This window comes from Anguilla rostrata, chromosome 4, assembly GCF_018555375.3.
Source record: "Anguilla rostrata isolate EN2019 chromosome 4, ASM1855537v3, whole genome shotgun sequence".
In the NCBI taxonomy this organism is placed as follows: Eukaryota; Metazoa; Chordata; class Actinopteri; order Anguilliformes; family Anguillidae; genus Anguilla; species Anguilla rostrata.
This window is the reverse complement of record NC_057936.1, coordinates 51,141,073-51,155,686: the sequence shown is the minus strand read 5'-3', so window position 1 is coordinate 51,155,686 and position 14,614 is coordinate 51,141,073. Positions and strand designations below refer to the sequence as shown.

At 40.2% G+C, this 14,614-nt stretch overlaps 1 protein-coding gene across 1 annotated transcript in view; it reads right to left on the bottom strand.

The window, feature by feature from the left end:
- kcnb2b (potassium voltage-gated channel subfamily B member 2b) overlaps window positions 1-14,316 on the bottom strand; it is an 81,152-nt gene extending 66,836 nt beyond the window's left edge. Inside the window, exons 1-2 of the mRNA XM_064333084.1 lie at window positions 13,806-14,316; window positions 11,475-12,183 (exon numbers count right to left, since the gene is read on the bottom strand). Of these exons, the coding sequence (XP_064189154.1) occupies window positions 11,475-12,056 (582 nt within the window). The 5' untranslated portion in view covers window positions 12,057-12,183; window positions 13,806-14,316. The remainder of the gene's footprint in view (window positions 1-11,474; window positions 12,184-13,805) is intronic.
- Between the last annotated feature and the right edge of the window lie 298 nt (window positions 14,317-14,614).

The following is a 14,614-nucleotide window of genomic DNA, read 5'->3' as shown; positions in this document are numbered from 1 at the left end:
TATTGGACAGGCCAGGAAAGTGAATGAATACAAAATGGACAAATGATAATGAAAGAATAAAGAAAAGGCATGACTGCTACATTTTAATGCCCCCAAAATAAAACCCTTATTAGATAGTTGTTATTCAGTGAGAATGCATTTGATTTTTGAACTATATTCTGCAGAAAATTGTTTAACTTTAGAGAGATCTTAAATTTCTAAAATTAAGGACATTTTAGTACCTGTCACATGGTGTATATGTTTAAGGACAAGTATTACAATGCAGCATTTTTTCATTTTAAGGTGAATAAAGTAGAATTTATAGATGAGAAGCAGTACAGGACAATTTTGTTGGTATACAATGCATATAAAAAAGAAGGGCAAAAATAAAGCCATTGCAAAAGACCAGAACCCCTGAGAGCCATTTATAAATGCAGCACAGTGTATTCATTATTATTGCAGCTATTACTTTTAATATGATTTATTCACCTGCCAAGAGAACCTTATAAACATCTTTAAAGATTGTATTAGTTAAAAAATAATCTCAAACTACTTAAAAGGAAATTTAATGCTAGTTCAGTATACTTTAAAAATCTTTACCAGGACAAAAGCCAGCAACAATTGCCAATACCACTATGTCAATGTGACAGCTGAAGCAATATCTGGGCATCCGCTGAGCTTAGATTCACCTTATGGCATCACACACGGTAAATTAGCTGAAAAATTAGGTGGAAAGCTCCCATAAATGTTCATTAGCTGCACATGAGTGGCCCCGGGTCTTCCACGGGGAGGGAATGGCCTACAGTATATAGGGGCAATGGGGAAGAGCAAGGAAACAAGGATCAAACCCCGAGTGACCTTGTTCTGGCAGATAATGGAAACCCTGACAGCGATTGTGTGAACTGTCAACTGTCCATCGCATCCTGACCCGGCGATGTTCAAACTGGACAAGAAAAGCTGCCGGTGACACACGTCACGACGTGTCGCCACGGTGACCTTTAACTGAGAATAAAAAAACATGCAAATTCACTTATTTCAGTTATCTCCAAATACAACGAGAACGCGAGAAACCTAACTGACCTACAGCCGTGACCTCCGTGTTACTTACGCACAGACGCAATTAACAAAACCTTCTTCTTCTTCTCATGATACGTTGGCCTCGGATGTGACCTTCTAATCTGATTAGCCCAACTTACGGGCCACGCCAGCTGCCCCCGCACGACGCGTGCTCGCATGCGTGAGATGCCGCCGCTCGCTCGCTCGCTCGCACGGCCACTGGCGGCACTGGCGGCGCCGGCGCCCTGCGCGGACGACGCGGCACAAAGGAGAGGGCGATGTTTTCGCCCGTTTCCTGTGGCGCGCGGGGGCCGCAAACAGCTGCCGGTGAAGCCGGGGCAGGTGCCAGCAGCACAGCTGGAGGGAGGCCGCTCGTAGAACCAACACCACGGTCGGGAAGCTCAGGGCGGGAATGGCTTCGGCTGGTCGTGTCCGACGCCATTTGCTTTCTCTCTCTATCTCCCTCCTATAAATTTCCCCCAAGCCTTTTTGACTCCGCTCCATTTAATCAGCTCCCTCTGTCACATCTCACACTTCCATTCTGCTCTTTTACGGGAGCTGCAAATTGGGGTGGGAGATCTCATAATCATTCGGTTACCCTCCGTACAGTTATCTACAACCAAGCTTTGCCAACGTTATCTACGACCCAGCTTTGCCAAAAAGGCAGGAGGATGGATTACTCCGGGTGGGGAATTATGGTGGCACTGTGGTGCCAACCTGACAGAAAGCTAGGAGGGCCAACAGTTACATTTTCTCCCTTCTGTGTAGCTTTAAGGATATGCCACCTTACACAAAAATAACCGAAAAAAAGATCCATCTTTGTCCAAAAAGGGAGCGCTTCATTTACAACTGACCTGGGAATGGTCTGATTTAATTAATCATACCAGTGTAGTCATGAAAAAGCTGGCCCTCGGTTCCTGGCTTCCCTTGGCCCCTGTGCATTCTCCACAAAATGCAGGTTCATTTCAGCTGCATCTCCATCTTATGGCCTCCTCTGAAGAGAGACTCCAGCAGCCTATGGTGAACATGGAGGTTTGCCTTGTTTAGCAGGAACTAAATAAAATAAGAAGGCGGGGAAGGCTCTGAGAAATGGATTATGTGCCAAGGAACGTGTGAGGTTTATGAGCTAATGAACTAATGAACAGGAAGAAAAAATTGGCAGTTCTATCACCGTCTGCTATATAAATCTCTCAAGAATTCAGAGGGGAAAGGGAAAAAAAAAAGCTGAAAGCAGTGGCATTTCACCTCAGTTTGACGATATTGATGGTGTAAATTATATGGGGTTATGACACAAACCAAGATCAAGGTGTGCGGTTTTCTGGTTGAAATGTACGTGGCATTTCCCCCATCTTAATTTTACAGCATTATTCCAAAATTAGAGCTATCCAGTTTTTTAGCCAGTCGCCATGGTAACGTTGCAAACACAGTATCTCTCAGATGAAGGCAAGTACTAAGAAAATAAAAGGAAAAGAGAATATTTTTTTCTGTATGACCAACAGTAGTGGTTAATGGCTTAATACTACTAAAGCGGTAAACCAATGTTGTTCATCAGTACAAACAACTGTATCGTTTTAACCAGGCAATCTGAAGCAATCACTTATTTACTTATGTTTTAGTAAGTAAAGTCTCAATTGTGTTGCAGAACAAAGATCAACCTGGAGTCATCCCACCTTCTCCCATAATTTCTCTCAGTGTCAGATAATGGCAGGGCATAAAAGGGACACCTGAAAAAATAAGGTTGCATTGTACTGAATCACAAACATGATTGACTGTTGGCCAAATATAGCAGCGTCACTCCTAGTGCCAATATAACGCTATGTCACAGCCTGACAAATGGGACTGAGACTGTGGGGGTTCTCAGGTCATTCTTCACATCGGAGATATAGAGGTAGCTAGTGGACCCGTTTTCCTTCTGGCAATATTGTCCTACGCACGGACGCATAACCACAACGGTGAGAAATTGTTTGTGGCATTTCATTAAAAATGTGTACAAGGCCACGCTGGCAAAAAAGGTCTCCTTTGTTTTCCAGGGCCCAGTGGCAGGTTAGTGAAGCAGGTAATGGGCGCCTGACGTTGGGAGAGCTGAGCCAGGCCCCTTCTGCCTCTCCACACCTTCCTTCCACACCAGCCTCTAGAGGGCACACAGTTAGCTCTTAGCTCAGCCTCTTTGCTGACTGCCTTCACAATGTCTCTGTCTTTCCTGCCCACTGATGTTTACTATAACACAGGCTAACAAGGCCCACTTGTCTATATAGGGCACAGCTCAGACTATCCATAATGCCACATTCACATTTGAAAAAAGAAGAAAATTTTCACAGCGTAGTGCAGACACATTCTTAGAAAGAAAAAAAAAAGTTAGCTAGCAAACTCACCTGAAAATAAAGAATATGATCAACACTGGCTGAGGAAGCCCAAACTGTATGCCGCATCATTGCCACTAAACACAAGTACCTCAATGGCATGCACTACTCAGGAGGCCCAAGGACAGTATAACTACAAAGCAACAGTCACCATTTCACATAAATATCCAATGAGTCATTTGAAATGTCTCAACTAGATTTTGTTATGCAGGGCCAACATGAGCGCCTGATGCAGGGGCTTTTGTAGCAGGGTGCTCTGGAGCTGCTGTAACTAAACATATAGCTATGCCTCATGAAATATTGACCAAATGTTCCTTTAATATATCCGTCTCCCTGATAGCTTTGATGCCATGCAATTACACAGTTCACTAAGCCAGGCCTTGGCCTGCTTGTACCCTGACCAGCAGCAGACAGGTTGTCAAAACCCCACTGTGTCTGTTCACTCTTGCCCTTGCTAGCCAAAAACACAAAGTGGGCTGAACAGTACCCTTGGCTAGCAAGCCTCATTCTTAGGTATCGAAGGAAAAATATTCATGATCAGCTCAAATAATGTTTGATATCAAAAGGGTCCTCAGTCTGCTCATGTTCTATACTGACTGTTTGATCTAAATGGAGATTGAGAATAACTTTCTTAAGATGGAGTATAAAGAGTGACATGGCTCTTGGTTTGGGCTTGAGAGTGAACACACCTTATGATCTACAAGCAGTCTCCCTAATCCTTATCACCAGAAATTATGCTACAGTCACGACTGAATTTCCAACCTGAACTTTTCTCTCCTGCTCAGTGGTGCTTGTACTAGAGATTGTTGAGATTCTTGACAAAATATTGTATAGGACAGGAAATTAGTCATTCCTGACTGCCTTTCCACATATGGCTTCATCTACATAAGGAGGGTACCTCATCACTGTCACCTCTAATATTGAGGTGTGAAAGCATTAGTCCTAGGAGGATCACTGCACTTCAATGGTGAGTAAATTTAATTAAATATTGTGGACCACCTGAATCCACCAATTCAGTGTCCCTCTATGATTTCATCCTTGCTGTAATTTCAAGAGAAGCAAAAAGTCATTTTGCAATGACTTCTCTTTTTAAAAAAAAATCATTTTGTTGATGATTTTGTTTGTGTCATTCCATGTTATCATTGACTATTCACTCTGGGAAACATTTGTGTTGTCATCTCTGCCCTTACCTAGCTTGTTGTCCTTGTCATCTTTTATAATATAATTGTGGCTTCACAACCCAATTTTGAATTATTGGTTGACAGCATATTTGCATTAGCCTGGAGGGCTGGCATACAGGATGAGATTTTCATTAAATCTTTTCAGTTCTCACAGGAAAATAAAATGCATATAATTACATATGGGAATGAAATGCATAAAATCAGCCCCAAATCCCAACCTGCTGAAATAGACCACAAAAATAAATAAACAGCCATATATAATGGATATCTTCCCTGTCTACTTCAGGAATGGATGTCGTGCATCATTTGGAATTTGGACCTAGCGTTCCAATTTGTCTGTGTATTACAGAGTATTATATACTGTGAAAAAGCTCTCTGTCATTATGCCTTATATAATGAGAGAAATATGAGTATATCCATAAGCAGACGGTGGCCTGCAGTACATATACTTCCAAATCCTCTCATGTACCAATCCTTAGTTCACTCTCTAATTAAACTATTTGGCTTGTTTGTTTCTCATAGATGCATGCAGTTAATTGAAAATGCCCAACACTGACATTGGTTAACATATACGTTCCATAAATAGACGCAAACAAGCATGTAGTAGAGTGCACTCTAAAATCTATAATCATTAGCAATACTACTTCAATACTACTAGTTCAAAATGATTTTCCTTTTCCAAATGCCAGTTAATTCAGAGCAACTTAAGCTGGTGACTTTAAAATCTTGAGCGTTATAAAATATAAACAACACTCAAGGTCATCTAAAATGGTTCCGAGCACAATGATTTGGATTTCTGTGAGGTATAATTAAGGCTGGGTGTTTGTAACAGAAGTCACAGGTGTCATGGATTCAATTAATTTTTAGATTTTGATGGTAACTGTCAACCTTGACATACCCTGCAGTGTTATTTGTATAAGTCTACACAATATTGCCAAATGCTGGGAGAAACGAAGTGTGACAGTGTAGGCCTATACCAATGAGGTATACAGATTCTTGAGTGTGCTGGGATCGAGATTCTTGTCCTTGTCAGTTGTCTGATGGCCCCTGTAAACAGTGTTGATGCCCAGCACTCCTGCCCCCTTTACAGTAACTTTGACAGTGACAGGTGCTCTACCAAAGACACAAACCTCGCAATGTACAACATGTTGTACCAAAACCAACTTTAAAGAAATAAAGATTATTATTAGTAATGCTATTTGAGCATGCTGTTTCTAACAATGCTAATGTGTTCAATTAAAAGCAAAAAGCATGCTCTTTCTTTCTGCAAAGGACCAAATTAAGCAAGTAAATACACAAGCCTGTCAATGTATTTTATAGTTACACTACATGGGTTTTTCACATCTTCGCTCTTCAATGTAGTTCTATAGACACACCATAAGAACCTGTATTGCCCATACTATTCCAAATCTGATTAAGAGGGCAGGGTAGATCGTATTTGGAAGGTAGGGCCTAAATGCTAGACTGCACTGATAATGTCTCTGTGGAAAGTATTATGTAACTGGAATATTGTGGCAGGGGAAAAGACAGTTAACTCTTAATTGACATATAATATCATTCATGAACAGATGCAGGTTGTTCAAATCCTAGTCAATATATTTGCATACCCTACTCAATTCCCATGTCAAATTAAACAATGTCATTTACAACAAAATTGGATATCCGACAATAGCAACACAAGTCGTATACTGTAAACATATACATGAGCAGAATGCTCCTGTACTTATTCATGTAATTGTATGCCATGATGCTGTCCTGTTGTTTTTGCAAAATAAACTGAAAAGGCAAAAAATCCATTATATAAACTAGCCAAGAGCATTCGCTCAAAAAATGCCAATGCCTATTGATTACATTTTCTGAGAAAAGATCACAATTTGTGCAGAGATGAAAGGAGAAGGTCTGTGAAAATTTGGCAGCACTTTCTGTCTGTTGCCAGTGACAGAGCCATAATGGTGCTGCATTGACTTTCTGACTGAAACACAGACCCGTTTACCACAACACATATCTGTTACCAATCAGAGCAGGTGCTTGCAGGCTGTAGGAATGCAATGGTCTCTGTCTAATTCAAATCCAATGCAGAAATATGTTTGAATAAATTATTTGAAGAAGTTCTATGGCTTTTTGTGTCCCTAGGGAAGTTACAACTAAGAGTCCCACATATGAATTTATGTGAAACTATGAATATGCTCAATATTTGTAAGAGACTATTTCTGCTCATTTTTATGTTTTTTATTGGGCAATATTTCATGATCGACAGATTAAATAGGTATCTGTCCTGCAAGAGCGCTGAAACCCAAATATGATGGGCTGGGTAAGTGGCGTTGACATTCGCTTCTGTTGTTTCTTGGCTGAGGACAGGAAAGGAGAACACTGTGTTGAACTGCACACAAGTCCTGGCATAACCACTTAGCAAACTTATTTACTGGAGAAAGCAGAAAAGAACTGCTCCGCCCAGCTGTTCAGCACAGCCACAGCCAAAATATGCCACCGCCAGTTTTACCTTGCACAAATTTCCTGTGTGAGGACAGAAGCCTCCTTTCTGATGAAGGATTCCTCATTGAATAAAATCCCTGAATACCATGCTGTCTGATCGGGGATTATTATATGGTTGGCGAGAAAATACAGATCTGGTAGGAGGGAAAGTGAAAATGGCAGGTTAACACGATTAGCCTTTGTGATACACAAAATAATGCAGCATTTACATTACAAGCTAAATGTCAACACCATAAATTTTCCTCTGTGAAATACAAGTTTTTCAGGTCAAGTCAAAACGATTAACGACATCAATAATTTCAATCAGGTTTGGCAAGGATGTCTGTTTGATGGTTTAATTGTCGATATTTTAAGATGCAGACCAAATGACAAAGGCCGTGCTGAATTCTGTAGATATGGCATTAAAAAGAGTTTGTATTCACCACTACTTGCTGAATTAAACAGTATATGATGGATTCTGTGGTGTGCTATACTGTATTATACTGTGTTTCTGCTTCATACAGGATTTCACATAGCAACAACTAAGAAAGTGCAACACACATTGTATACACAGTGAGTTCATAGTACATAAAAAGGTAAAAAGTGACATATTGATAAACTTTGTTACACAAAGTTAAGGACAAATCTCTTTGTGGGTAGACTGAAGACTAAATTTCTTGTTTATTAATACGTTCCCTCTTAAGTGCTACAAGACTTAAATATCAAGCAGGCCCAAAGATAATAGCGCACACTGTGAGCTAATGTTTTGGTTACGGTGCACAAACCATAGTGCATCATCACTGTCAGATTCACAGCACACAGACAAATGAGACCCTGACACCCAGGCTAGTTCCTATATGAGTACACAATGAAGCAATGATCAGGACAAGCCCTGGAAACATAACGTCTACCTTATCAATAAGCCTAAACAAATGCCGTCCATTTTTTTTGTCATGGAATAACCCATATACAATTTTTGACAGAATACCCAAACATGTCACAATGGCACTGCATATAAACTGTACCATATAAAACAGTCTTCAGAACTAAATATAGCTTGCTTATGACCCCATACAGAAGCAAGTGTCCTCTACTGTATAATAAAGTTGAAAAGGCAAAGCCATCCAAAATGACTTATAGTACAAAGAAAGAACAACAACAGCTTTTACAGTATGGGTCTCCTTAGAATCCTGTGAATGTTTTGTTCAATAATACATTCTATCATATATCACATAAAAATGATGATTTCATATATGTATACATAAAAATCATACAACAAATCAATTATGACTGATTTTCTGGTAATCCTGTAATATTTTATAACGCATGGCTTTACTTACTTATCTATTGCATTAACCAGTATCTTAATTGTTATGGTAATCCTAATAAGAAATACATTATACACTACATTATAAACTGTGAAGATATGGTTTTGCTTTAATATTCCTAAAGGATGATTCAGAATTGCCTGCTGACACAGACTAAAGCCTTTCAAGTCTGGCTGTAATTGCGGTTGTGGAAAGGCATTCTGTAACAAAATATTTTAGGTTTTGACATATGAGATGACACTGAGATGGCTCTCAGTGTGAATTAAGTCTTCATATAATAAACCTCAGATATGTTTTATCATCTTTAAAACCCATGCATTATACCGATCCACATTCATGTGTCCTTTCCTTTTTTCAGGTTTGAAGTTTGATTACAATTAAGTGTAATTTACACACAATTTGTAGCTTTTAAATTCGAAATCATTTACATTTCCCTGTGTAGTGTCATTCAATCACGCTGAGTGCTACTGCCGCCTGTTATTTTACTGTTCTGTAAGTTATGTCAGCAACATGCTGGTTGTTGTCATGACATCAATGTTACGGATTACAATGCATTTAAAATGTCACAGCACGTCAGGCAATCTACTAACTTTATTCACATGGGTGTAAAAAAGCTTCTGGAGTTTTCCTCCAGAAAATATCTGTCCTGCTTCACAGCCCTGTTTTACCTGTACCTACAGCTAACGTTTTATTAAGAGGTTAACTATTTATAGAGAATCACAGTGTGCCAAGGCACAGCATTCTCCAATGATTCACTCTCCTCTGTGAATGTTAACTATGTACAGTGCAACAAAGTACAGCACGAAAAGCAGAGAATTTCTCTTCTGGTGACCATTACATCTATTATTCATAATCAATGTTTGAGGAAAGGGCCAGTGCACTGTTAGCACGCATCACTTAGACTACTCTGTCATTTGTTGTCAAGACTAGTCCCACCCCCCCCCCCCAAACCCCCACAACCCCCCACGCTCTCTCTGTCTGTTTGTCTGTCTCTCTTTCTCTCTCTCTGTTTCTCTCTCTCTCTCTTTCCCTGAATAAGCCTGGAATTCTACTCTTGTTGAACATGCTGTGTGCAAATGTCAGCCACCCCAAATTTAACCTCAGTTCAAGGCAGGAGGTGTCATAAACCTGGATTCAATGTCGTCATGTTTGGATACATTCGCAGAAAGCTCCTATGAGGTAATACGATAGGCTGTTTGAGTGGCTTTGACAAAGGCCCAGCTTGCATCGTAAACACTGCTTAAAACAACCCACAAACGTCTGCAGCCAGAGGTGGTGGCATTCTCCTGGGTAGGGCATCCTAAAAAAGGCCTTCTCAAGTTCTGATTGTCCTTTCAGGCACTGGTCCTCAATGCAATTTATCAGATGACGGAAGTTTTTGAATATTCTTGATTATACATTCCTAGCAGGAAAGACTAAATCACCAGAAATACTGATATATGTACAAAATAATGTACACTGCTTTAATTTAATTGATCAAAGTATGATACATACAGCTTTGCTATATGAAATTTACAGATACAATTATAGGACAGGAGAAGTCTGAACTGATAGATGCAAATTGCTGCTTCACATGAAGAAAGAGTAGAATGTTGCCAACAAAGCAGAATTCATCAAGCAAAGTGACACCTCTCAAGGAGTACAGAACGCCGGAGGTGTTGACAACAAAGCCTTTTAAATTATTGCCCACTATGCAGTGCATATTCCTGAAATGCAATATATGCAGCATGATTACAACGGTTTTGATATTTTGACTTCCAACCCCAGGGTCATAAATTAAGTGGGAAATGGAGCTGAAATCGAATCACATGTGAGCCCTGCAGCAATTGTGAAACTGTGCCGTGAAAACAGATGACGAGGCATTTCAGGAAAATGCATCCCAACTTCCCATTCTACAGTGCCTATAATGTAAATACAGCCATCTAGTCCAACAGCGGTAGTTCTTCACGTGTTAAGAAAGGCTTACCCATCTGTCAAAAGAAGATGGTTTCAGGATACAGTCCCGAGACACGAAATATAACCCCCCTGGTGTTCAAAGAACCATTCAAGGGGCTCCTAATGAATTATTGCTGATCGAATTTCAAGGATGACATGGTATGTGGAGCAAAATTTAGGAACCTCGAAAAGACTAAGGCCTAGATACTCAAGTCTGGTCCTTTTCTACCTCAGAATTAATTGATTGATCAATGTCACTGATTGGCTAGATATTCCATTTACCTGGTGTCACAGGTATAAATCAGATCCCTTAAAGGGAAAGAATGAACACCAGCAGCAGAATAGCCTCAAAGGCTTGCTATGAGATATTCTTGCACAGTGGGTAATGGCGAGAAGTCATCAATGGGTCCTCTTTAAGCTGTAGTAATACAGCTACAAATATTGGCTACAAATAATTGAAAATAAAATACAGACCCCGTACTGCAAACCTCTTGCATGCGGCTGTTATTTAAATGAGAAAACTAACGCTTTTGATGGATTATCCCTAATAAATTCAAAAAATGTGTTCAAGGATTAAGTGCCGCCAAGTGTACACAATTTAAGTCCTAATCCATATGCTAAGGTACCGAGGTCCCCTCAAATAGATCATAACCCAGGAAGACTATTACTGTTAAGAGCACTCATCCATTTTCACTTCCTCAGAGTACAATTCCTCATAACGTCAATCTGTCTTTCTTTTTTCTTTTTTCATCTAATGCTTTCTTTCTTTCTTCCTTTCTTTCTTATCAGCACCTACTGTATGTGAGCTGTGTTTACTCCTCTTGTTGTCATATTTCATAGGAGAATTCAACCATCAATTCTGTACTTTACTTCTGTGTGCCTTTTAGCTCTTTTTTTTAGTCAGACTCAGTTTGCCGGGTGAGCAAGAAGAATACCACAAGGAATTCCTTTGGAACAAAACATGCTGTCTTTCCTCTCATTAACACCAGCCTAAAATAATCTGTAGCTTTGTTTTCAAACACTAATTTAGTTCAATTGACTCCCTTCTAAGTCTGGGCAGCAAGTCCTTCCAGGAAAACCTCTTGTTACAGCAGGGTGTAAAGTTGCATGATGAGAAGACCAATCAAAAAGAACATCTGAGGTGTGGCAACCTTTCACCTTACCTTGGCAGCGACAGAGGAGCTGGGCTTCTCCAGCAGGTCCCAGAGCTTTTTCCTTTTGTCTGGGCAGCAGGTGTTATCAAATTCCCCCTCCCCCTCCCTCTCTCTCAGAGTCTCTGCCTCCCTCCTCAGCTCCTCATTCATCTGCTCCTTCTTCTGGTGGTACCGGGCCTGGCAGCACGACTCCAGGTAGATCTCATCTATGCCCCAGTAGTCAAGCTCCTGACCAAAAGAGAGGGCACACATCTCCTCCATCATGTGCAGCTTCCCCGTTCGGTAAAAATTCAAGATGGAGGTGAACGCCCCCGGGTGCCTGTCGAAGAAGTACTCGTTCTCGTTCAGGCTGTAGTCATCACAGACCTCCATTAAGGATTCATGGGTGTTGCAGTCTCTGAGTTTCCCCAGCCTGGTCCGTGGGAGCCTGTCTAGAGTCCTCCACAGCACCTCATGGTTCAGCCCGCCCACGTTGATGCGGACCCTTCTGGAGCGGGCTTTGGTCCGGATGATCTCGATGGGTTCTGGTGGAAGGGAGCCTGGGGCCCGGGGGCCGCTCTTCGGTGCACCAGAACCAGCCTTTTCGGCCATGACTGCTTGATGAAAGTACAACACTTACCAGGGAATTTTTTAATAAATAAAACAACCCACCAAAAAGACCGTGGAAAAAAACCGTAATAGCTTATGTTGGATCCTCTTCAGACAAGACCCTCCATGGCTGAAATGAGAAAGAAAATAAGGAAGGTCATTTTAGATTAGTTGTGGAAATTAAGATGATGAAAATAGCCTTCTGTTCTTAATTTTGCATGGGACTGGTTGTGAATAAGACATATCTGATAAAATTTTAAGACTATTTATTATGGGTCCAAGCAGCAAAGAACCCCATTGTTTTTGTTCAGATTTGAATTGTTATTTCTGTTTATAATTTGGTAAAATAAATAAATAATAATTTGCATAAATCTTTAAAAACAACCTGATATCACTCCAAATACCCCACCTCACAAACATACACCAAACCTACACAATTGGCTTCTTTTGTATGCAAAATACGTTTTTATCATTGTCCACTCAAAAGATGGGAGGCTTACATTTGACTTTATATTTAGCAGTCCGTCGAGTAAATCCCAACGCGGAGTATTTAGCTGGTTTATATTTACTGCACTTACGGGACTTTGTAATAGCTGTGCTATTTAAAACTTCCACCAAGAAGTTACGGCCAACGTTTGATAGTAAGACAGCGCTCAAAGTGCAGACCCCATTTAATTAAAACAATTCCTCATTCCACCCCACGCGCATTTACCTTTACCTGCAATTTATACAGCCATTATCTCCCTGCCACATTCAATAGGCTATAAATTATGCGCGTAACGTTTTATCTTCTCATGATTACGGTTAATGTGTCATGACGGATATAGATGAACCAAACTAGTTTTTCAAAAAGTTGAAATGATCGGCATTTAACTGTTCCTCATTTAAAAGGCTAAATAGAGGAAAGCGCATGCGGTGGCTTTACTGACCGTATCCACGCAAACAGGAAGCCAAAAATGATGCATTCCCTTTCTTCTTTGTGCAATTACTTTTGTTCTGAAAGCCGTATTAGTGTTTTATTTACGAAAATATACTCATAGATAAGTAGCCTATAAAGCGTTTTATTCATTAATGTGGCCATTCCTTCTGTGCAGTGCAGTTTGCTGGCACCGTACGATGGCTGGAACTGTGAAGATGCAACAGTTTTTATAGCCCCTGCTGTGGCATGTTTCAGCAATGAAATATAGAGCCTGAGGTAAATGGATGCTTTCTGAATGTCATACGGTCCATTCAAGTAAAGATGTATTGTTTTAGTTTAGTCATGTTAGTTGAGATATCATTCAGTTTTTTTATTAATTATTATATTTAGGGGAAGCTTTAAAAAAAAAAATAATATATAAAAAATCGAATCTCGGGGCCGTTTATTAAGTACTATTCAGTCATAGTAATTAATATAATTCAAACACTGTAAAACTTATCAAAGCTTCTTTTCCAGGCTAGGCGTTTAGGCTTGTAGACTATAGGTTTCCATCATCCCCGAATATATTTTTTTCGAGGAAAATACATTTTGTGTAACCCATGCTCAATAATACACCCACCTTTGTATTTTAAATCCAACATTTCAAATACTGTAATACGTGCCTATAAACCAATGGCCAATATAGCGTATAGGCTACATGCATTTTGTACAGCCGTGTAACAGAGTAAAACATTTAGTTCTACTCCTCTACAAAGTAACGAGAAAGGGTGAGTACAACGCAGTCGTACTGCATTTTCTAGTCTTCTGAATGAACTCAAATAAAGGCATCTTACCTTGTCGAAATAAACCACCTTTTGCATAAAAACACCTCTTTCAACAACGAGAGGGGAAAAGAACGGGTTCGGGATTCCCTTCGCCAGCCGGCTACGATTCCAAGCCTTCAGTGGAAGCTTCGCTCACTGGATATGTGTCCCACATTGTGCTTTTAAGAATAAAAAATAAAATAAAAAAGAAACAATTAGGCGCCTTAAAATACAGAACTACGAAGAACCGCCGTTCTTGTCTTGAGAAAAAACTGATGGGCAGAGAATTATCTCCATCGGTTGTTGATATGGTAAAATGGGATGTCTGCGGATGTCGAGCGTGGGATATACACACCGTGGAGTGAACTGCAGAGAGGCACACAGCATAGAGAACGGCGAAGCTAGTGCCACATGAGCTGCATCACAACCTAGAGGTGAAACCTAATTGGATTGGACTGTACACCTCAAAGGGCAATAGCAGCACTTCAACGAAATCAAGAAGAGTTTTCCACATACAAAAGGGAATCATTATCTGCGCGATACCGTCATGTTAATTTGGGTAATTTTATTTTGATTTATTAAAATGTAAATAATTAGCATCGATTTCATTCACCACATCCAACATCCAACGCGCGATATAACAATCCCGATACTGGTTGAAAAGTTCTGAATATATTCCTAGGCTATTTTTATCCTGTAAATGTGTCTGTCATACACTGTATCGCAGACAATATAGCCTACAATACTTGACGGTAAGTGGAAACTACCACTGTTTCAGTCAATGAAATACACCTTGTCGTAGCCTACAGGCGGTGCATGACAATTTCTTTTAAATTATT